Source organism: Saccostrea cucullata, unplaced genomic scaffold (assembly GCF_032062105.1).
Source record: "Saccostrea cucullata isolate Sc308-1 unplaced genomic scaffold, CSIRO_AGI_Scuc_v1 ctg3044, whole genome shotgun sequence".
Lineage (NCBI taxonomy): Eukaryota > Metazoa > Mollusca > Bivalvia > Ostreida > Ostreidae > Saccostrea > Saccostrea cuccullata.
The window spans coordinates 22875-48762 of NW_026933653.1; the positions used below are offsets into that span (position 1 = coordinate 22875).

Consider the following 25888-nt stretch of genomic DNA (forward strand, 5'->3'; position numbering starts at 1 on the left):
ATGACGGATGACAAGATTTTTATTCTTCTTCTTAGACGTAATTCCATTTATTTGCTATCTGATGAAGATCTCCCCCATTCTAAAATGACCAACTTTCGCTATATACGTAATGTAGCCGCATGCTAAAACCGAGCCCTTAAACTTCAGTAGCATATTGCAAGCGGACAACATAAACAACCATATTTTATAGTGGCCTTCAAATTACAAATTTGTGAATAGATCAATTTTCTTTCTTTCTTTCTTTATTAAGGTCTTCTGCTCAGACGGAAGACCTTCTACCGATTCTGATGGTTAAGATTATTCCCTATTATTCTTTTTTTTTTTTTGTTTTTTTTTTCCTAGACGCCAACTTTGAGAACTCATAACTTGCTCATTTCTTAACGAATTTTGCTCAAATTTTCAGAGTTCTTAAACGTTACAAAACTCAATTAGAATGTTTTCAAAAATTCCCTTCCGCTTTCGAGTTATTTCCCTTTGAAAATGAAAATTTGGTACTGTTCGTTTCCAGACAAAGGCTCAGAAACGACAAAAGCTGGAGCAGAAATCCTACTGAATTCAAATACTAGAAGAATTGAAGTTGTGCACATCGCTTTTTCTTTTTCGATTTCTGCCCTCTAAACGGTGCTAGATAGGGGTCAAAAATGAGAATGCCTAAAAGCGCAAAAATTTACATATATTTCCTAATGTATCTTTTAAACTAAAAATAATTTATTGACATGTTTCACAAATATTGTGCATAATTTTACGTTAAAAACTTATTCAAACAAAGTCAAACATTCAATTTAGCTATAGGAATATTATTCTTGTCCAGTTTATTTCAGTTATATACATGTTATACGCATACGCACATAGAATTCTTCTTCACTTGCCGTATAAAATCACTTACCTGTACATGGATTATAAAGTTTTCTGCTCATTTAATAACACATGACTCGAACAAAATAACGTTTTCATGAGATCAATAAGATGTTAAAGAACCCATTTCATATCGATAACCATATCGAAATATTTACCGTTTTTGAGTTATAGAGCAATAACTTTCAAGGTCTTTCAAGGTCGCTAGATCCCTAATTTGAGGGGCCAGCCCCTTTTTAATGATGTCAAATGATAGATCTATCAGAGCCCCCAAAATATATACATTCCGAGCTTTCAGAATACGAGAGAAAAAAATGAATAATTAGAATTTTTTTTTAACAAATGCAAATTGTCTCTGAGAAAGCCATGTAGTTGCAAACAAATATTTCAAGCCATTCTTTCGTGTTTATTGGACTAAAAGAGATTAGATTCGAGAATGTCAATTGGTTAGTTTGTTCAGGTACGTACAGGTCAGGACTGGTGTTGAAATCCATGATAAATTCATAACCTGTTATAATGTTAACAAATAGTCATACGCGACTTCTTTTTATTCGCAAGTCGTCAAATAAATGAAAAAAAAAGATTAGTATGCGTCACTAAACTTTCCTATATATAAACGTTTTAATTTCTAAAACTTGTGCCGATTAGCTCACACACCGACACACACCCAATCAGAATAGTCCATGCAGAGTAAAACTATATGAGCCGTTCCAAGCAAAAACCCCCCTTTTGTCAAAAATTTTCAAAAGGACTTTTTATCTTGAAAAATGATGTAGATCCTTAGGCGAATTTAAACTGTAAATATTACTGGTGTATCTTACCCCGTTACGGATTTACAGGTATTCGAATTATACATGATTTTTACAGCTGACGTCGTATTTTATAAAATTTTCTCTTGAAGCGACGTCGACGTTACAGCGACGTAATAAAAACATGAACTACTTATACGCAATAACTTGGTATATAGATGCCGTTTTGATTTATGTATGTGCTTCATTTGTTGTAAAATATATATATATATTTTAATAAAAAAAGTTCAGTTTATTCTTTTCTGATATTTATTAAAAATATGTTAATGGAGTTCAAATAGCCCTATGATTCGTTGACTTAGAGAAAACATCACAAATAATTGAAAGGTCTTTTATAAAGAAAAATTCACTTTGAATTTTACCGCTTAAGTTCAGCCCAAATCTTTCAAAACTAGCAACAACAAAAAATATTTTAGCTCCCATTAATCTATATTTTTTGATAATTGATGTTAATTACTTGTCCAACCTTTGCCTTCAAAACAGCGACCAACAGACAGCATAAAGGGGCAGGGGCTTGCGCTTTTATCAATGAACGCGCCGTAAGGATTTTGTAAAGTATAGTATTTCAATGTAAAAAATGAGTACCAATTATCCTTTTTTCTAAATGCTCAACTACATATTCATTTAATTTGCTTAATTATGTCCTAATTTGTAAAAAATATTAGAAGGAAAGGGGGAGGGGGCAGTGAAAGAATAAATATAAAAGTACAAGTATTAAGGCGATTTAGACTAGATACATTTATATACATGTTAAATTTGTAATTTATGAATAGTTAAAGTGTGTACTTTTCAGATTTCAAATTATGAAATAAATAATAAAAAACATGACCTGAAAAACTGAGAAAAAGGGTAAGGCATATTATTCAGCTTTTTAAAAAAAATGTATATTTTCTACAGTACAATCACGTACATGTAGTCTAAAGTAATTAATACATGTATATAGAATATTGCCAAACAGAATTATGAGAGTCGATCCTCTTGTGTTTTACGCATAGATATATGAAAGTGAAAGTTAAGACTTAAAATTTCTCAATATATTTAAGTCAGTTATGCGATCCGATCTGTAGTTTGAAATACATACATGTCACGGTTTAAAAAAAAACAACAAAACAACAGGTTTTTATGAGCAAATTTCACAGGTCAACACTTATATATCATGAAGATCCACTGAAAACAGGCGTGGATCCAGGAATTGGAGTTAGAGGGGGCGCAAACATTAGGCAAGGGGTCTGGGGGCCGCCTTCAGGCCCCCAGTGGGTCCTGGGCAAAGCCCTGGTGGGGGCTCAGGGGGCAAAGACCCTGGAAGCTCCTGGATTTTAGAAATTTTATAGGGTAAAAATGAGATCTACCAATTAGACATATTTACATTTTCTAGACGAAACTGTGATTTACGCTAACTTTGACTATTTGAGGGGGGGGGGGCGCCGGGTGCGCCCCCCTTAAATCCGCCACTGGAAAATGTACCAGTTAGTCAAAAGCAAAGAAAATATATTTTAGAGACAAAGAAAAACGTGTAAGTCAGGGGCCTATTTAAAGCAGCTTTTAAAGTCCTCCAACCATACAGACACAAATGTACAACATTCGATTAACGTCTTCATAGAAAACTAAACACATAAAAAAAAATTATAGAAAAGAGAACATGTTACACATGCGAATTCTTCACATTGGTCTGTCTTCCGAATAAAATGCTTCTCATTTATTAGTAATATATATTCTATCCCAGTCTTCCCAACATTTAACACTCATACAATGAAGTTCCATTGTGTGCAGAAGCGGGATGATTCTCTGGCCATTCTCTGTTACTACATTAACATCAAATATTCGAACATCTGACCATCCTTACCAACTTACAAGGAGTCCAAGTGTTCTGAAAGGGGGGGGGGGGTTAAGTACGTTACTTTTGTGTCTTATTCTTCTTGTTAAATTTACATGGAGACCGGTCCTTCGCATGAGTCAGAATAAACCGCAGTCCCGGATCGCAGTATAAGTGCTGTCACGAAAAAGATCCCTCGCTGCACAAAGGCCTTAAAGTGCCGGCTATAGGAATATTTGCAGCTCTCCATGCATCGACAAGTGGCGGCGTCTCCTTATGAGTTAAAAAATTCTCGAGATGGACGTTTTACAACATAAACATTTAATCTATTTAAATTTTAAAAAATTGAGAAAGGGTCATCACCTTAAGTTCCACTGCTAAGGATAAAAGAGGACAAGTTATCTAGAAACCTTTTTTTCTTATACAAGATAATTCCGACTTTTGAGTTTGACATCTGTAGAGGACAGTATACTAGTATTGGGAACTTACATGTAGTACTTTCTCGCTGGTGAGCTAACTTTTCTAGCAATGCGGTCGAGTCTTTCTCTTAGTCTCTCTTTCAGGCAAGTTAAGCAACGACGAGCCTGTTTAAGCCTTGGATGGGTGACCGCTCAAAACATGGGAAGTTATGAGATATAGGCCTGCATCACCGCAATGCTAGATGACATGCAAAAATTTAGGAGCTTTTCAGAATAACATAATTATGTATAGTGTCAACATCATTCATTTAATGATTTGTTTGTATCTTTCATTAAGCACTTTAAACCGAGACCCTGTATTATTTATTATTACAAACGTTGTTAAAAGATAATAATTTGAACAGCAAATTAAAAATTGCATTTTTATACAACGCTTTTCATCATTTTATTCTCTCCTGGTGGAATCTCAATATATTAACAAAATAAACTTTACTATTAATTTCTCTTTTTTCACATTTGCATCTACAGTGCCAAAGAGTTGTATCGATCCAGGTCTACTAAAATGTGAACGGGTTAACTATTTTCTCATGTACATTGTAAAAAAAAAAAAACACGTCAGAACGTTTTTCAAATCATTCGACAAAAGTGTTTATAATATAATATTTACATTTCCAATGTCTTTGTCCGAGATAAAATTACCAAATGTAAATATACTTTATTTCTCCATCAATGTATTGGCGCGGTTCCAAAAAAACCACGTGCAGGGCGCGACAAACAGCTAGACAGAAGCAGGGATTGGAGCACGTGGATTGGCGGAATCAAAGCATGTAAATATAAGGAATAACTGTCAGATTTTTCAATTTCATGAAGATGATCAATTGATTGGCTTCGGCGTTTATGCAAATTATCACGCAAGCCAATCGATTGATCACTTCATGAAATCGAAAAATAAGACACTTATTCCTTAAATAAATACTCCTAGCTCTACTTATTTTCCAAGATCTAGCGTTGTGTGAAAAAAATCAGGTTATGTTTATACCTGCATGTGATCTTCCTGGTGAAAATTACGAGCATGCATTTACTTCTTGCTATGTTAGATTAAGAAGATCGGGAAAATACAAACGGATTAAAATATTTTGGAAATGTATTTTATTTGCACTCGATTTACACTCAGATGAACAAATATTGTGATTACAATCATGCACATAAAAAACGGAGACGGGGGGTTGCATTTTTTCTGAATGTGAAATAAATAATGTACGTGTGCTTGTCAAATACGGTATTTTTCAGAACTTCCAAAATTTTGTAAAAAGATATACATGTATGTATTTATTTCTATAAATGCTTTATTACTTATATTTTTTTTTTTGGTGGTGGTGATTGGAAGGGGGGGGGGGCTACAACCGTATTTACAAGTTATCGATCTTTTCAATACCTAAGAAAAAAGAGAATGTCGGATAGACGTCTATTCAATTAAAGTAGCATTGCTAGCTGACATAGTGTCACTTTTCCTCCAGGAGGTTCTGGGTCTACAATAAATGAAAAAAAAAATATCCCGGATTTAGATCTGGCATTGGTGTGGTTAAACAATTCTATCATTCATTTTGATTGGTGTTAATTCCTATGCAGTTTTCTTGACATATGATTAAGTCAAATCAATTTACGCCAAGACTTCGGATAAAAAAAAACATTTCCTTCCTTTTTAAAAATATTTTTTAAACTCATTATCATCATTGTATGTAATTTTTTATCGTTGTTGAATAAGAAAGATTCGTAAATCTGAATTTTAAACAACAGTTGCATGTTTTATTTAGTTTAACTGAAAACTTATAATGTACATGGAACAGAATAAACGTCGAAGTGTTGACAAATTTTGTGTATTTAATCAGAACACTCTAAGGTTGTTTTAATGTGTAATGCACAAGTAGTTTGAAACAATCAGTCAAATTTGTTATAAAATAGACAATACACATGTAGTCATGAAAAAAAATATACAGAGAGCACAAATGAGAAAATTCTGAGACATAAAACAAAGAATTCAGCTGGAACTCAGTCAGTGCGCGATAGATTTTTATTGCAGTTTTTGTTGCAAAATAATGACGTTGCTTTTTCTATTGTGACGTAAAATTATGTTAGATTACATAAGGGGGGTTTTTGCTTGGAACGGCTCATATATATTTTCTTGATGACGGAATGTCCAGTACATGTTTTACGGGATAATTTCGTCCGTCTACTACTGATTCTGGGCTAACCGTGAGCTTTCCTCTTATTGTTGAACCCAGATTCTTTAAAACTTCAAGACATAAACACGAGTTACAAATTCTGTACTTTTATATAGAATCAGCAAGGAATATACTTTTACATGAGTTTGGGAACTATCAGCACCGAAGGTCTGATTCCAACTGACTATAATTTTTCACAACAAAACATACATACTGAACAAAGACAGAGTAAAATAAAAGGATTAACAAAAGGTATATAGAAATCAAGTATCCAACAATTATTGAGCGAATGGTTACATTTTAGCAGTATGTATATAATAGAATTAAAGATGAAAGATTAAGTGTCAATAAATATAAACAGATGTCAATTAAGGAATTAACTGTCCAATCTCAGGTGGGATTAAGGCTGTGCGGAATTTATATAATTTATCACATTTGCCGAAATATAGGAAAAGTTTTGACAACAATTTACACCAAGTCCGAAAAGTTAATTTACACGGTAATTTAAAATAAGTCAAAAAATGTTGTATTTTACACCGTAACACATGTTAGCCTGGTCCCCTGTCTCATCCTTGCCAAGGCCTAGCGACGCGGAGAATCAATCTCCTATGCAGAGTTGTCGTTCGAATTCTCTCAGACAGTATGAGCCGATGGTAGAGAGTGGCGGAGAATACGAAGTAAAACAGGGACAGGGAACCAGGCTAAGTATATCTAATATTCACGTCCGGGATAGTCCACGGCGGATCTAAAAACTGACTCTCTCACACATATACATACATATTTACATATTAAATTGTACGTCAATGACACCTGAAAGAAAGAAATGTTTAACACAAAAACAATTACGATTCAAAAATACAATTACATTCAGAGAAATAATGAATTCAGATAAACAGTCATTTTTAAGAAAGCTGTGTATATTTATTAAAAAAATTACTAAAACGTGCTCCCCAAACTAGTAAAGACCTAAACCTATAATTGTACTATTTGTCTATCCTCATACTCACGCATGCCATATATGTGTTTTTATTTGTCATCATTGTAGTTTACATTTATATCTCGCTATACAATTGTAAAATTGTGAAGAGATCAATAAATTCAGTTCAGTTCAGTTCACAACATACGGGATTCACTCAAATTTCAATTAAAACATTTACGCAATTTATATCATACATACAAGTCAGACGCTCTTTGATGTAGAAAATTGACACTGATTCCTTAGAATAAATACTGAGTGACAAATTTCTTTTTACTATTTAAACTGAAATTGATATTAGGTAAATAATTTAAGCATATGTCAAAAATAAGCATTAAAAATGATTCTTTTCATAATATTAAATTCTGTTTAAACAATATAAATCACTAGCTGCACAAAGACAGACTTTAAAAAAATCATAGATGGAATCGGGCGAATTTAATCCTTTTATGACACAACCTACCCCGTAACTAGACAGTTGTGTATGATGTATATGTTCTCATCGAAATGACCGGTCTCCGCGTCTTGAACCTCCAATGTACATGTATCGCATGTACTTGAATAATATATATTAATAAGTCTTTAAGGAAATCTCATGTTGGAAACCTGATTTATATTCTAATATTTTCCATTTTTTTAATTATTCGTTTCTTCTCAATTTATCATGTTCAAATTACATGTATTTATTTTTTAGGGACGTTAAACCTTATTCGTCAGCCAGTCTGTCCATCTGTCACGAGAACTTTAAACTTGATAATAACTATTGAATGAGTTGAAATAGGACTTGTGCCATCTTTGTTTGTGACATCTAATTTTCAAATATACTGTGATTTCTTACCCTGTGACCTTGATCTTGGAGCTTGACCCACTTAAAAAAATAACATAACTTTAAATTGACCATAACTTTTGAAAGCTTCCCTTTTATAAAAATGTATTAACTGTAATAACACCTTTCAAAATTCACTGATTTTTTACCCTTTGACCTTGAAGTTTTACCTGCTTTTGAAAAACACTAACAACACTCATACCCTTTGAATGAGAAGAGATAGGGCTTTTATTTTATCCCTGTGTATTACCTAAGACAATTCTTTTCTAAATACACTGACTTTTGACAACTTGACCTTGAGACTTGATCATAACTTTTTAATGAGGAGAGATAGGGCTTTCATCTTACACAAACATCAGATGTACGCAACCTGTGATAAAATCATTTCAAATACTAGTATATCATGAACTTTGACCCTGAAGTTTAACAGGCTTTTCCAAAATTTAAACATTGCTTATAAAATTGACCATAACTTTTTACATATGTATATTAGCTGTTACAAGGCCTATAAAAAGGTATTGCTTAAATCATGCAGAGTGTGTTATGGCCTTGATTCAAGGTCATTTAGGATAAGATATTTTGGCTGGATGCATTGTTTGAAAAACATGTGTGGTTTTGTCAATACGGTAGCAAACAAATGGGATATGCTCATCACCAGCGTGTATCATTGTATGACCCAAGGTCATTTTGACAAGGTCAAGGTCGCAAACATTCCTTAACTATCCTTTTTAAATAGTAAAACATAATAAGATGTTATCTACCCTTAAAAGATTACTTTAACATTAAAACGTGGCATGACCTTGACTCAAGGTCATTTCACTGTCCGTAGCTCCGACGGAAGACCTACTCGTTGCTTTGCAACGAGCTCGGCTCTAGTTTATTTATTTATTTTTGACAACTTGTAATTTTTCACATATATTCCTATTTCTTTTTCATTTTTAGCTCACCTGAGCCAAAGGCTCAAGTGAGCTTTTCTGATCACAATTTTTCCGTTGTCTGTCGTTGTCGTCGTCGTTGTTGTTGTTGTAAACTTTTCACATTTTCATCTTCTTCTCAAGAATCACTGGGCCAATTTCAACCAAACTTGCCATAAAGTATCCTTAGGTAAAGGGGATTCAGGTTTGTTCAAATGAAGGGCCAGGCCCTTTTCCAAAGGGGAGATAACTATGAATTAGAGAAAAATTAATGGATTTTTTAAAAACTCTTCTTCTCAAGAACGACTGGGCCAGGAAAGATGAAACTCATGTGGAATCATCCTCAGGTAGTTGTTAATTCTGCAACACAGTAACATTTCAAATGATGGAGAACCCTGATTTAGGAAACATCTTTGAAAATCTTCTTCTCAAGAACCACTGGGCCAGGAAAGATAAAACTCATGTGGAATCATCCTCAGGTAATGTAGATTTAAGTTCGTACAAATCATGACCCCAGGGGGTATACCCCAGGGGGTAGGATGGGGCCAAAATGGCCGATCAAATTTTTACATAGGAATATATAGGAAAAATCTCTAAAAATCTTCTCAAGAACCACTGGGCCAGGAAAAATGAAACTCATGTAGAATCATCTCCAGGTAGTGTATATTCAAGTTTGTTCAAATCATGACCCCAGAGGGTAGGGTGGGGCCAAAAAGGCCAATCAAAGTTTCACATAGGAATATATAGGAAAAATCTTCTCAAGAACAACTAGGCCAGGAAAGATGAAACTCATGTAGAATCATCTCCAGGTTGTGTAGATTCAAGTTTGTTCAAATCATGACCCCCGGGGGTAGGGTGGGGCAAAATGGCCAATAAAAGTTTTACATAGAAATATATAGGAAAACCTTTTAAAATCTTCTTTTCAAGTACTTCAAAGCTATGCTTAGTTATATTTATAGGGAATCATGCTCAGGTAGTGTAAGTTCTAGTTTGTTCAAATCATGAGCCATTGGGGGTAAAATTTCAAGCCCCCCCCCCCCCCCAGTCAACTTTCAGTTCTGATCTGATATGTGCTTTTTCCTAGCCAATTGCTCAGGTGAGCGATGCGGCCCCTGGGCCTCTTGTTCTAGTTTTGACATTTATTTGCATGCATTCTCTTCATTGTTTATATGTTAAATTTGCTTGGTATCTGTTGATGTTTATAAATATATATTTCTATTCTTGTCATTTGATAATCCTCTAATGAGGGAAATAAAGTATGAATGAATGAATGAATGTAAAAATAATTGATCATCAAAATCTGTCTGTACGTTGTGTATGTATAGTTTCCTGTTAATTAACCGGGGACAGCACGGTGGACACCTAATTATGGTCTATTGTCTGACCAGTCGATATACTGTACACTGTTAATCTGTTTATCATACCCGCTTTCCAATGTGTATAAATCTGGGGGTCGTAACATAAAGGCTACTTAAGTCTAAGACCGTGCTTAAGTAAGACTTAAGTACAGTCTAAAACTAAGACCGTAACTAGAAGCGTACTAAGATTTGGCAATCTTAGCGAAACTTCAGCGGCCGGTAGAGGTGACTTTAGTATATCTTAACTTTCTTGTACATATATTTAGAATAATTATTTAATGTTGACGTTCGATGTTAAAAAATTCCTCTATTCATATTATGTATTAAAGAAAATAATTATCTCTATTTGACGCTGATTTAAGAAGTTTATTTTTTCGTGAGGGGGGGGGGGGATCACTGATTTCAATATCACTCCCAACACAACATACATGTAAATACAATATTTAATTTTAGGAATACGTCTAATATTAGTGAGACCTCGGTTTTAGGAAAAAATGAACACAGTTGTAAACCACGAATCTGTATGTTCACTTTGAAAATATGAGCTGAAATAATTTGTTGAAAACAGAAAAGTAAGAAGATAATGACAGTAACAGTAATATTATAAAATGTAGCTGTTAAGTGGAATAAATTTAGAATGTGACGTGCGGATTTAGCCAGGGCTCACTACAGTTAGAGAGAGAGAGAGAGAGAGAGAGAGAGAGAGAATTGCTGATAAGTGGAGACATACGGAAAATATCCCGATTTTTTTGAATCCTTGATTAACTAGCAAATGAGTATTTCATAAAACTTTTTGCAGTTTTTACTTCTGAGACGCATGGCCTGCTACATAGCGGGGATTCAAAATGAATTGAACTTTTTAGAGTATCAATTTCAAGTGGATAGGCATTCGATTATCTTTTCTTTTCTGTGATAATAACAGGGTAAGTGAACATTTATCAAAACAAAAGAGTTACTAAAGGTAAACTGAAAACACCTCAGGTGATAAAACAATTGTCGTGAACATTTGCAATGAACCACAAATTGCCACTTTTTGACTGTGCGGTATTTGTTTTCAAACATTCTGAATAATTTATAACATAATCATAATTTTAATATGAAATCGAATCCAACATAACTTAAACTGATAGGTAAGGACGTCAACTTTAATATATAATTAATTAAAAGCCTAACTGAATCACTTTTAGCAATATATCTATTTAGCAATCATATGAAATATTTTTAGCATAAGTTTGACTTAGCTAAGACCTAACTAAGTTCGTTTTATGTTACAGTTTAAGACATACTTAAAGCCGCTTCATCCGAAACAGGCACATATTATCTTAAACACTAAAAGTATGTCATTACATAGATTATATATAAAAATTAATTATAAGATTGATTTAATAGTTTATTACAACAATCCTTACATGGAAAACATAGACCAAAAACCTTGCTGAAAAACAGCAGTTCCTGACGGGAAGTTAAGATCTGTTTTGATGTCATCTTTGAAAAAAAAAAAAAAACTTTTATCGGTTATATCTTATTATTAAGAGAATTCAAGCCCGAGTATTAGTAGAATCCTAAGTCATGGTATATCTTTTAAAAATTAAGAAATTAACTGAATATAATCCATAGTAATTTTTATATTAATATGCATATTTACAGAATAAAGGAAAATCAGCTATTTTTAAAGATTTTTTTAAAAGAGATTTTAGTAACGAGGGCTGGAATATTGTCCGTGTACACTTTGCTGTGGAAAAACTTCTCGGGATTGTTCTTCATGAGTTATACTGATATAAGATGCGTAAAAGTGGTTATATGAGGTTTGGCCATTAAGTCACCATTAAGCTCAGCTTAAAGGTGGCTTAATGGTAGCTTAATGAAGTTTGGACATTAAGCATCAATAAGTTGCAGCATAATGGTGGCTTAATCGTGGCTTAAAGGAATTAACTTCTTTAAGCAATTTTAAGTCACTATTAAGCTACAATTAAGCGATTGCTTAAAGGTGATCTTTCGTCCTGTGGGTGGATATATGGAATTTTTCCTATGCTAGGTACTTAGGGTCATTGATCATTGAGGGATCTTTTACATGCCAGTTCCTACTGCGACACGGGATTTTGGTTTATAGGGTCTCATCTAGAAGACATGTCTCCACATCCCAAGTTAATAGATTCAAACCGTTAAGATAAACTTATTGCTTATCGACTTTTGAGCAAAAAATATGACCAATGAAGTTCTATATATACGTTAGCAAATAAATTCTGCTACATAAGAATACAAAAACATACCTTCTTATAATAAACCACAACTTGTTATTTTTGAAAATCCAACAGATTGTTGGAAAACCCGTTAAACGAGAAAAAAACTCTTAAACTTAATTATCAATTTCTTTTATTTAATTAGAACATTTGAATAGAGATAATCCGGTAATTCTGTCGTGACAAAAATGAAAATGCTCTAAACAATAGCAAAAATGTGACATTTTTATGACATTAATGCTGTGACAAACGTAAAAAAATTGAAAAAGAAATATATGTTTAATTTTCTAAATAATAGTAATTACGTGACAAAATATCAATTACATGTATCTGACTTATATTTTTGAAAGAATTGTTTTAGATATTTATTTTTACAGTAAAGTTACCGCCTGGCGTATTAAAGATGTCCCAAGGGACAAAGATCATGTTTTGCAATTTCGTCAAGGGATTTGATGAGGAACATGAACATCAACAATTGAACCTATGTAGTCTTTTTGGATCATTTTTGATTGATTTAAATACGTCTGAAAAGAGAGGTGAGTTTTAAACTACATTAGAAATACAATATTGGGAAAGGAAACAAACAAAAGTTATGTTGTTATGCCAAAACATGTTGTAAGATATTAAGTGGATAGATTAAAGTCGTATGAAATAGTTATATTATAACAATAAAACTTTAAAAATGATTTTTATCCTTATTTAAACTGACAGAAGATAATCGAAGATACAAATATGTTGCTCTTATCAAAAACTATTTTACTAGATAATCTGAGGGACCTACATGTATTACTCCCTGCTTTCCTTCCAAGGACGAGGTTTCAGTTATATCCTCTGAATCTGCTGAGCCTATATCAACCAATTATGAAATATGCCATAGAAGAATATTGAGAAAGAATGCAGATCACACATGGTCTCACTTAAATAAAAAGGATCGGAATCAATGCATTATTTTATAAATCTCCTTCTTTTATTCGAAATAAGAACTAAGCCTTCTCCCTAAATTGTAAATTGCATGGCAATAAATTACGGCTTCTTGTATATTAAAGGGGCTTTTTAGGTCACCTGAGTAACTCAGGTGACCTATTGCTATCTGTTTTCGTCCGTCGTCGTGTGTCGTGTGTCGTGCGTCGTGCGTCGTGCGTCGTGTGTTAACATTTAAACATTTTCAGCTTCTTCTCTGAAACCACTTAACCAATTTCAACCAAATTTGGTATACAGCATCTATGGGTGAAGGGGAACAAAAATTGTGAATTTCATGGTCCCTGCCCCCCTGGGGCCTGGGGGGTGGGGCAAAAACCACTAAAATTATTACAATCTTTAAAAATCTTCTTCTTTACTCCTGGACATCAAGCAGGCAAACTGTTGTTATGAATGTAATGAGCATTGAGTCCTCTACTTAAATTGTGAAATTCATGGCCCCAGGGTCAGGGGTTCTAGTGCTAGGGCGGGGCTACATAGATTATATAGTGAAAATGCATGATTTCTTTGAAGATCTTCTTCTCTGCTCCTAGGTATTAAATAAACTAACCAAGCACATAGTTATGATGAGCAAGAGTGCCTCTTCCTAAATTGTGAATTTTATGACCCCAGGGTCAGGGGTTCTGGTGTTAGGGCGGGGCTCTATTGGTTATATAGTGAAAATGCATTTATTCTTCGAAAATCTTCTTCTCTACTTCTGGGTATTAAATAAACTAACTAAGCACATAGTTATGATGAGCAAGAGTGCCTCTTTCAAAATTGTAAATTTTATGACCCCAGGGTCAGGGGTTCTGGTGTTATGGCAGGGCTCTTTTGGTTATTTAGTGAAAATGCATTAATTCTTTGAAAATCTTCTCTACTTCTGGGTATTAAATAAACTAACTAAGCACATAGTTATGATGAGCAAGAGTGCCTCTTTCAAAATTGTAAATTTTATGACCCCAGGGTCAGGGGTTCTGGTGTTAGGGTGGGGCTCTATTGGTTATATAGTGAAAATGCATTTATTCTTCGAAAATCTTCTTCTCTACTTCTGGGTATTAAATAAACTAAGTACTTAGTTATGATGAGCAAGAGTGCCTCTTTCAAAATTGTGAATTTTGTGGCCCCAGGGTCAGGGGTTCTGGTGTTAGGGCGGGGCTCTTTTGGTTATATAGTGAAAATGCATTTATTCTTTGGAAATCTTCTTCTCTGCTCCTGGATATTAAATAAACTAACCAAGCACATAATTATGATGAGCAAGAGTGCCTCTTTCAAAATTGTGAATTTTGTGACCCCAGGGTCAGGGGTTCTGGTGTTAGGGTGGGGCTCTATTGGTTATTTAGTGAAAATGCATTAATTCTTTGAAAATCTTCTTCTCTACTTCTGGGTATTAAATAAACTAACTAAGCACATAGTTATGATGAGCAAGAGTGCCTCTTTCAAAATTGTGAATTTTATGACCCAGGGTCAGGAGTTCTGGTGTTAGGGCAGGGCTCTATTGGTTATATAGTGAAAATGCATTTATTCTTTGAAATTCTTTCCTTTGCTCCTGTGTTTAATGCCAATGATCCAAATATATATATTAATGGTGGAGAAAGGTGCACCTAGCAAAATGGTTATTTTTTATGCCCCCGCCCCTTCCCTGGGTCGGGGTGAGGGGGGGGGGGAGGGTACAAAGTCTGAAAATAAATTAATGCTTTGAAATTTGCTCTTTGGTGTGTTAATCAACCATTTTATGATCAAGTTTGCAAAAATTTGAAATATGTGGCCCCAGGATCAGTTGTTCCATTGGGATGAGGTGTACAACTGGTTATAAAGTGGAAGTGCATTTTCTCTTAATGTTACTCTGATCTACCTCTGGGTATTAAGTAAACAGAGTTAGCATGCTAAGTCTAAATTATTATAAGCAATGGTACCTCTTTCAAAATTGTGAATTGCGAATTCTGGTTTAAAACATGAACCAAATTTAATTGTTTGAAAGTTGTTGCACAATACTCAGGTGACCTATAAGACCCGTGGGCCTCTTGTTAAATAATATAGTGAAAATGCAGATTTGACGATTTCTTTACAAAATGTTTTACACAGTACCCTCTCTTAATGATGACGTTTACTCAGGTTTCAGAAAACAGAAGGGAAATTTTATAAAGTATATGATAAATAAAAAATTGTTATAAATAGATGAAATAACCAAGTTTTCACTCAATATCTATTTGAAAATTTTATATTATATATTATTCGAAGAAAATATACAGGAACAAAAGTCAATGTATTGTAATGCAGAGGAAATTCTAGCTAAAATTAGTGTTTTATTTTTGCCAAAATATTTTATTTCTTGCAATGTTAATCACAATGTAAAAGTTATATGTATTTATTACATTTTGCAAATGTTATATGTGTTACAGCTTATATATTTTTTCAAGTAATTGAATGCTATTAAATAAAGAAATTCAAACATATGAACAAAAGCTACTCCAAACATCATATCCTAAGAATTTGATCATTGACCCCGAATAATGTTAATACAATAAGAATTAGTGCAACAAAAGTAACCTAAGGGTATAAATAATTTAGAGTTCTTATCATTCAAGTTTTGACAATATTCAATTAAAAATGGGGGAAAATATAAATATGACAGAGGAAATTTGGAATCAAATAATTATCAAGTTTATGGCCCAAACTCTATTCGTTTTTTTTATATGACACCACGCTGTTCCTTTAACATAATATTTATTTTTTTAGAGAGTTTGTTGATTGTTATATTTTGGGAAAGAAGAAAAAACTGGTCTAAGCGTGAAATATTGAGTAACTCTGGTGCATTTAGCATGAAAAGTAGGTTATTGAGTTAGTAATTTGATATGGAAATATAACTGAAGAATCATAGATGTTCAATGTGCAATAGATGGTTTTCCGTTCTTATCATTGGAATTTTTAGTTATCTGAGTAAAGTTATACCTTAATGATAAATAGAAAACCTAAGTGCAAAGACTTGATCAAGGATCAATAGTGCCTCCTTAAAATAAAGAAATGCCAGAATATACTTCCCCGAGGTCAGAGGTCTGCTTTCGCGTAAGAGCAAGTTATACATGTATTTCACTCAGGTGACCTATCGCTATCCGTTTTCGTCCGTCGTCGTGTTGTCCGTCGTCCGTCGTGTGTTAAAATTTGAATATTTTCAGCTTCTTCTTTGTATAAATTGTTCATATACTAGTAGTATAACTGCATTTATTCTTTTAAAATCTTCCCTGCTCGAGGGTTTTTAGAAAGCATGGTACGTTAACTTAAATCGTTATGTTGAGCAAAATCCACTACCATAAAATTAAGTTAGGGCTCTATTAATCGGATAGAAAAAAGCATATTTCTTTGAACATTCTCTTCCTTACTTCTGTGTATTCAGCAGACATAAAAAAGTGTAATGAACAAAGTATTAAAGCCTCATTCAATATTTTAAAATTAATTACCCATTCACAGCGAGATGAAAGGCTCAAATAATTCCTTACAGGGAGTTCGAGTTAAAATTGATATCAGCTATAAATCTATAGATTTGAATATGGACAAATAAATATAATTTCTTTTCTTAACAATGCCACTGAAATGCTACACCACATCCTTTCTATGCATACAAGAAAACTTTAATTTCTTTTCGCTAAAATTAAAAACTGATTTTTATGAAAACATCCCTAAATTTGTATTTCGATAAAAAAAAAATCCAAAGTATTTCGTGCGATTTTTTTTCTGAGAAAAACGAACGTATGTTTTATTTGCAATTAAGATTCTGAAGACTTAAGCATTTTGTTTCGTTTCCGTCTCCCTACAAACTTGCTAAAATGGACTGACTCAAAATTTTTTTCAGTAATATACTTTTTTTTTCTTTTTATGATAGAATTTTACCATACAGTCCACATATACATTACTGTTGACAATTTCTAAGAACATATTTCCAATCTTCCTACAGACCTAATTTTGTTTTACCCTGAGTTGGAAGAGGGCAAACAAACATTACTGTAAAAAGGGCCTCTTCGAATAATCTTGTAAAATGGGTCACGAACACTCAGATAAATATTTTAAGTTTTTGAAATAAAAATTGATTTTGAATTATGACATGCACAAAGTCACAAACAAATCTCAAAAGTATAACATTCTGAGAATTCTCTTATGACATGCAATTTATGAAAAGTTTTAGAGAACATGTTTTTCTAGAAATACTGATTTCTGATGATTGTCATAACATTAAGAACATAATTGTGCTTAAATGTTTGAATTTTTTAGGCTTTAAAAATATCATTTCAGAATTTTTTACATCGCCGCCTTCTTCCCCTAAAATGAGCATACTTTGCACCATCCTTCTGTCAAACGGTTACACACTTTGCCTGGACAAGCAATTGAAAGACACTATCAAGGAAACCAGACAAAGATTTAGCTCATTCCAGAGGACTGAGAAAGTTGAGGACGATTTACTTATTGAGGAATTAGTAGAAAATGATAAAGTATTAATCAGGAACAATACACTCAATAATGTGAAATTCGCAACAGATGATGTCCGCCATCAAGTAATGAGTTACTTTGTTAGGACTTGCCTAGTCACAGATGAAGACTACATAAACTACATAAATTTGTCTTCAGTGGACTCGTTATTAGAGTATGTGCGCGTATGGAGAAATGGAAATGTTGAAGAGGAAAGAGTCTTACATTTACCAGAGAGGATTGAGAATATATATATTAAGAAACTTGATGTACATATATTATGTCATGTCAATATGGAGATGCTTTGTCAAAAAAGCAGAAACCTGGCTGACACATGTAAGTTTTTATTACAATCTCAATACCTTGTTTAAATCTTTAATCAATGAACTGATATTTTTTTCCTGATCTATATAGGGTAAAAAAAGACTTTTGAAAAAAAATCTTTAACTTACACAATTCATGAGTGATATTCTACTTCAAATATTGTATAAGGATAAACAGTTGATGAAACTTCTTTATCGCATTTTGGTTCTTTTTATGCTAGTTTTTGATAATATGAACAAAGAAGTACAGAATGAATTTGTTTAGTATGAGCACAAAATAAGATAATATATTTATATGAAGATTTCTCTCAAAAGTTTTAAGTCTTTAGATATGATTTGCTGAAATTAAGTTTAAAGTGCTTTGTATCTAATAAAAATCAAGGTATGTATATCTAAGAACCTACCTGAACATACTCGCTGTTCTTTTTTTAAAAATGTGTATAGCAAGTTTGTTATATGTGAGCTCTGTGGTACCCAACTTCGAAAAATATTGAATGATTTTAAATACTTATAAAATAACTCAATGACCATCGTATTGTGCAGGAAGACTATGGAAATTAAAATATTATTAAATTAAAATTAGCCCGATTCCAAAATCATATTCCTCTTATCATTAAAGTAATTTAACAATTTGCTAGCAAATATACCTTAAATATTCTATTTTGTCAATACCAAACACCCTCCTTTTGAAAATAGATAAAAGATATTTTTCACACTTTCATGCACCTGTATCAAAATTATCAAATTGAATGGAATGGTTGATTGCTATGATACTACATGTTAAAAAAATCAAATTGTATCCTCATCATGGAGGCTAATAGTTTTGGCCCTTTACCGTGAAGTTTGACATACTTTTGAAAACTTTAACCTTAATCATAGATATTCAGATGTTGATTTTGATTATCATCTGCTTTCTGTTGCTGTATCATGGGACTCAGGCGAATTCATGCGTTAAAAAAAGTTACCAAATAATTAAAAAAAAATATCTTTCCCATCTCCTTACCAACCTACACAGCAAGACGAATCCACCTCGTAGTGTTGGAAAACGTTTTTATGGACCTGAATCTACTAAGATATGTTATTTAAATAATTCAAATTTGCAATCAGCATGTTCGATTGTAATTTATTCAACTCTTGCTGCAGTTCATATCCCAATGGAAGTTCTAGAATGGGACTATGAAGCTCGAAGACGATACGTAGACTGTCTAAAGAAAGGAACCCAGATGGTACACAGAGCTCGTGCAATGATAGTTGGATGTGCTGGGGCTGGCAAAACCACATTACTCGAACGTCTACAAAATCATAATATCGACAAACTAAAGGAGATAGAGTCTACGGTTGGGGTTGGAGGTTCATGAAAACATTTTCGAAATAGAAAACAACTCCTTGAAAGGTTTGTAAAAAATTCCCAAGAAGATAAATTGTATATCTGTATAGGTTTTTTGAGATATTTCTATTATAGGTTTCAATATATATATTTGTAATGTCTGCAGAGCAGAGCGATACTTAGGGGTAATGTACTCGGGATTTGTTTGTCTTTCTGGCTGTCTAATTGTCCGTCTGTCACGCCCTATATCTTGAAATCTCTAGGGGTATATAATTGATATGATTCACATACTGCTTTTCACTACGACTCTTGTGACTTACCATTGTTATTGACCTTGACCTAACCCTGACCTACTTTTCAAAATAATTGGTAGTGCCGATGTACAGCATACTTTTGACTTTTAAGAGTTGAGTTTTTGCAATTCAGCATGTACATTCATTTTTACAAGACAACACGAAAACTTAAATCCTCTTCATCTGGACCTTTGAACTACTACGTTATAAATATCCTTGTCCAGTTGAAATGAACTTATGACTTTTGAATGTTGAGAAGCAGGATTATGATTATAAGCAATTATTTACCGAGTACATGTTTGTTTATGAGCTTATAATATTATATTTTGTTTCTAATGTGAAGGTAAGGGAATCATCATTCATTTTGATCGTTAGATTCCGTGGCAATCTTATACCATATATGGTTGCCATTTTTTAGGCAAATGTATATATTAAATAAAAATTGACACACTTCCATTTAATTGCATCATTTATGAAACTACAAAGCACGCGACAGTTTGGAACACTCTAGAATTGATTATCAATATTTACTTTTAAATGTTTTCTTACAGCTCTTTCAGAAAACCTTAATAATGAAAATAAATGCTTACTGAGTGTTGTGGACTTTGCTGGACAGTGTGCTTATTACGCCTGTCATCAGGTCTATCTCAGCAGAAGAGCTTTTTATCTTCTTGTGATTGATCGATCCAAACCATTTCAAGATCAAGTTGCCCAGGAATTGTGTGAACAGGAAGGAACCATGTTCTCCGACTGGACATATGGCCGTAAGATTTCAATTCTTCTGTATCTTCTTACATGTCATGTTTATTGTTGTTCTGTTGCATTATTATATCCCCACTTGAAAAGCGGGAAGGTATATAGTAATCAGTATTTCCGTCCGTCCGTCCGTCTGTTACGCTTTGGGGTACCCATCTCTTATTCGTTACTCCTCTCATACCACTAAAGTAAATTTAATGAAACTTTTACAGAATCTTTATTACATATTGCCATTGTGCACCTCCTATTTTACTTTGTGATTTGACATATATTTTGGGTTTTCCAGATCAAAACATGGACACTGTCATTTTATTCATATGGGAGGCGGGGGGGGGGTATCATTTAGTGAGCTCTTTGCTCTCATTACCTCTAGTTTTTGTCACGAATGACAGAAGAAAGGCCGACCGGGATACTGTATATCTGCATGTCTTCAAAAGAGAATATAACCGATGAAAATAAATAAGCATACCTGTTAACTTAACTCAATATGAATGTCTTGAAGGATATGGAGATAACGAACATTATTCAATCAAAGTCCATAAAACAATAAAAAAAGAGTAGAGCAAACATGGACCCTCGAAACATCAGAGATGGGAACAGGTGCCATGGAGGAGTGAGCATCCCCTGCCGACCGATCACAAGCGTCGTGTGCCCCTTGTCATGATCAGGAAATAACGGGAAAAATCCGTCGTCAATTCATATTCATATTGTCATATGATATTTGCATTCAAACTCCATTTTACGTATAATTGCACATGCAGTTTCAGCCAAATTCTCTTTTTACAACATGATCAATTCCATAGCTTTTTGATGTACAAATATCACGTCATCGGTGCTAGATTTTTAATCAAAACAACAGATAAGGCATAACAAAATAAAATCATTACGAAAATTTGTGTTCTAAATTTGACGTCATCTCGCTCACTATGACGATTTTTCACTGATTTAGTCAAGGTAGAATATGCTATATGCTTCCTTATTACCCCTGCACAGTCTTTTAGGTCGATTCCAACCTGGAATTTTCAATTTTGAAAGTACGGACAAAAAGTGATCTATCGGTATCATGCATTACTTGTTAAAGATCCTGCTACATGTAGTAGAAGCTGAACTTTTCTGCAAAGATGAAAGTGATCAACGGTAGAATAAATTAGAAACATACAATTTATACCTATTTAAAATGTATAATAAAATTGTAAATTGTTACAAAAGACAAACAAATTTCATAAATGTAGAATTCATTACATGAATTATATAATAAAGTTATAAATACAAGTATTTATAAATATGTAACATACTTATAATGGAAGCCTTTCTGGGAATAATAGAAAAAATGAAATAAAATAATCATATCTTTCTTTGCAGAATACATTATTTTCTGGTTAAAATCGATCCACACGTACTGTGATGATGACACACCAGTAATCACGATCGGCACACACTCTGACAAGATACAGGTAAAGTAATACTTTTGTTTTCAATCTAATAAAGCATTAAAATAAGAAATGGATGCGAGTTTTCTTACGAAAAAGTTCACAGACATTTGATAAAAATGTGACAGAATGAAAAAAAACATCCTATATGGAATAATTATTCTTCAGCGACTCTCGGTTTTCATAATCAATCCTTTTGTATGAAGTTGCATCCCTTATTTGATCGGTGATTAGATGTCCAACGTGGGTGTACAGTACGCCCTCTGTTTATACGTTTTCCTACAATATTATGCCCAAAGTAGAAATCAAATTATTTATTAATTGCCCTCCAACATTCACCTTACGATTCTGCATCTATACATATAATGATTCTACTATATAGTGTACAATGTATATAAATGATTGGTTTGTTCCTTTTTTTAAAAAAAAAGATAAATGGATTACTTTTTATTCTGTTGGACTTGAAAAAAATAATCCCTTTATGAATTTTCACTATAACGACGTAGTAGAACCATTTAAAAATGAGATGAAATGAAGATAAATGGTTCAAATGCTTAAATTGAAATTGAAGTTAAACATTTAAATAATTTGTTTTTAATTATAATTACAGTGATTTTTACAGAATAAGTTGACAATGTTATTTTTATACTATAACTTATTTATGAATTAAACTTAACTAGTTATTGTGGAATTTCTATTTTATTTCTTGCAAACTTTATGTTGTTATATTCCCCATGTAGGTGCAAAATGAAAATGTATTGTTTGTTTTAAAATTAATAGAATGTTGATGAATCCATTTATGATGAATTGTTTGAGCTCTTAAAAGAAGAACCTGAACTCATGATGCATATAGACAGTTCCAAATGTTTCCACATTGGATTTCCTTTGATTGATAATGGACCAATCGACAAACTTACTGATATAGAGGAATGCATTGCGTCCATTGCCTTAGAGGACCGATGGAAAGAAACTATCCCAGAAGACTGGGCATTATGTGAGACTGCGTTTAGAGAAAATAAGCATAGAGGGAAAAAAATGATTTCTCTATCGAATTTCAAAAAACGAGTGTCCAGTAAAATGTCAAAAAATGATAAAGAGACTTTTGATATGCTGCGCTTTTACAATGATATCGGCAGTATCTTGCATTTTAACGAGAAATATCTAAAGGACAAAACAATTATAGATGTTCAGTGGTTTGTAGACTGTTTCAAAAACATTATCACAGATACAAATCATGTCAAAAAGGTAGCTAAAAACTACGCGCAATGGCAGGATTACAATAAGAGTGGTTATCTTTCTGAAGAACTCCTACATCAGATATGGAAACAGACCAAATTGAACCTTCGAAAATGCAAACCAACTTTGAAGTACATGCAACGCCTTGGTTTGGTTGCTGTGGGGAAGGAATTCCATTATATCCCTTGTATGAATAAATTGGACGTCGGCGATGGTTTAAAAAAATACCTATCAAATTTATCACAGAAATCCTCCGTGTTGATCTTCAAATTTGAGTTCCTTCCGCATTTCTTTTACTTTCGTTTGGTTGTTGCTTGCATGGTAGATGCAAACTGGGCTGTAGTCGAGGATGCTGGACAAAAATATGTGTTCAAAAACGCTGTTTGTCTCAGGTTTCAGGATCATCTCATTGTTTTGGCTGTTACTATGACAACAATTCAAATCCAATTATTTAGACAAGGAGATGATGATCTTAGTTTTGTTGTTACTAATAAAATATGTGATACAATAATAGAAATTCTTAAGAGACTCACGAAAAACTTTCACAAGAAGACATTGTATTCGAAAGGATATCAATGCTCAAAGCAAAATGTTTTTGAGGAACTTGCATCATGTTTTCTCTTGGAAGATGAAATTTATAGAAAAGGACAGATAACCTGCCCCAGGCATGGAGGGGTGAATCATCATTCTGTCAAAGAAAAAGATCTCCTCCTTTATTGGATGTATGGTATGCTTAATATTTGTTGCTTTTTAAAAAAAACATACGATGATCGTTGATCTGTTTAACAAAATATACTTAATTTTGCTACTTTTGGTTTTTGTACCTGTGATATGTTTCATCGATTTGTTAGAAAGTCAAAACCAAAAGTTTGATTTAAATTCTATAAATGTATCCTCTTCTATATAAATAATTATCAAGTAAATCAAATTATCTGTTTTATCTGCAATAAAATTGAGCAAACATTGGGTACATTTATATTCAGTGCACAAAACATACTCTTACACATGTATCTAAAGGACAGGAAAATAAGCATCTGGAAAAAGATTTAATGAATAAGTCAATACATGCATAAATTTGCTATGGAAGCTTGGGAAATTTTGATTCAAAATATTCACCTAAATCCATTAAAATAACATCAAAAGTAACGCATTTCAATTCTTAAAACAACCACTCCCTCACGATAAATAAAAAGGAAGATTTCTCAACAAAAATTGAAAGATATGCCGATGAAGGGCTCTAAACATAGATCTTTAATCGGTAATATGGCAATTGAACTGTGCGGGTTTATATTAGTAGCAACGCACGTCGTGACACAGGTCCTAGGGTTTCGAAATTTCATCCGAAAAACTCGTGAACCACTTCTTCCGGATTCTCGGCATAGAAAGTGACTGCATATAAGGTATCACACCAATAATAGTTGTCCTTTTTTAGTTTTAAATATAATTTTATAAAAAAAATCCTTCAAAAGCGTGTATTTGAATGTTAGAATATTTAATAGAAAATTTTTATTGTTACCAATCACATCAGCTGACACAAAAAACAGGGAACCTTCACAGCATTTTCCGACATTCTTAAAAATCTGCAAACAGGGCTTCTCACCAATCTACGTGTTTTCAATGGGCTAATGACAAACCCGAGTGCACCTCCAAAAGTAGCCTCCGATACCCTCCCCCCCCCCCCCCCCTAAGGTTCCTTTCAAAAACCTTTATTTCTTTTCAACAATACATAAAATTTCACTAGGTACATGTAACAAACCTGTAATTGTGGCTTGAAAGATAATTAAAAAAAATTCTTTAAAAAAGGAAAATCAATTTTATATATGTAGAATTACAATTGACTAAATTTGTTTTGTAGGTCAATTAGCGGTGTGATACCTTGAAATATACATACAAAGTTTGGCGAAAGCAAACAAAATACGTGCTTATAGCTCACGAAGAGAACACCATATCACTAGGCTACCATGACGGGTTTAAATAAAAATTAAATGAAACAGAGTAGAAAATATTTCTCAAACGTTGTTTAATGTTTAAGGAACATAATAAAGTTAAACATTGATTTTATTTTTCTTTCCTTCCAGGCGAAGAAACAAGTTTTCATGAGAAGGAGGTGCAAATACCAGAAAAACTTTATAGGAGTTTAATTGCTGATTTGGTAAATAACTATCTTGATGTGTCTGTGGATAATGGACATGTTTTCAGAACATGGAAACAGTATTTTAAGTTCCAGTATTCGGCACCAAGGTATCACTCAACCACTGTTGATGAAGATTTCAATACATTGGAAAGGGATGGAAAACTTTCATTGAATAATTATGAGACCTTAAAAGAAATACTAAAAGATGTAGATCACCGTGCCCTTCGAAGAGTTGAAGAACATGAAAAAGAACTGAAGACATTGTTAAGGCAAAAGTAAAAAGACAATTTTTGCTTGTTTCTTTTTCATAAAAATAATATATGTACATGTATACACAAACCTGATTACAATGTCATAGTAAAATAAATAAATTGGTCTTTAAAACGTTCACTTTGTCTACCAGGTACTTTCATTGATTATGATTATATAATAAAGACACTTACATATAAATGTTTATAGTGTGTCACACCATTTGAATTATTAGTTTAAAAGGGCATAGGGATTACTTTAAACTTGAATTTTTGACAACTTGCTAATTT

At 33.0% G+C, this 25888-nt stretch overlaps 1 protein-coding gene across 1 annotated transcript in view; it reads left to right on the forward strand.

Annotated features, from left to right (window-relative positions):
• LOC134238800 (uncharacterized) overlaps positions 1-25652 on the forward strand; it is a 45906-nt gene extending 20254 nt beyond the window's left edge. Inside the window, exons 5-11 of the mRNA XM_062720912.1 lie at positions 12810-12968; positions 17677-18186; positions 19317-19566; positions 20345-20557; positions 21912-22003; positions 22760-23942; positions 25294-25652. Of these exons, the coding sequence (XP_062576896.1) occupies positions 12810-12968; positions 17677-18186; positions 19317-19531 (884 nt within the window). The 3' untranslated portion in view covers positions 19532-19566; positions 20345-20557; positions 21912-22003; positions 22760-23942; positions 25294-25652. The remainder of the gene's footprint in view (positions 1-12809; positions 12969-17676; positions 18187-19316; positions 19567-20344; positions 20558-21911; positions 22004-22759; positions 23943-25293) is intronic.
• The last annotated feature ends 236 nt before the right edge of the window (positions 25653-25888 follow it).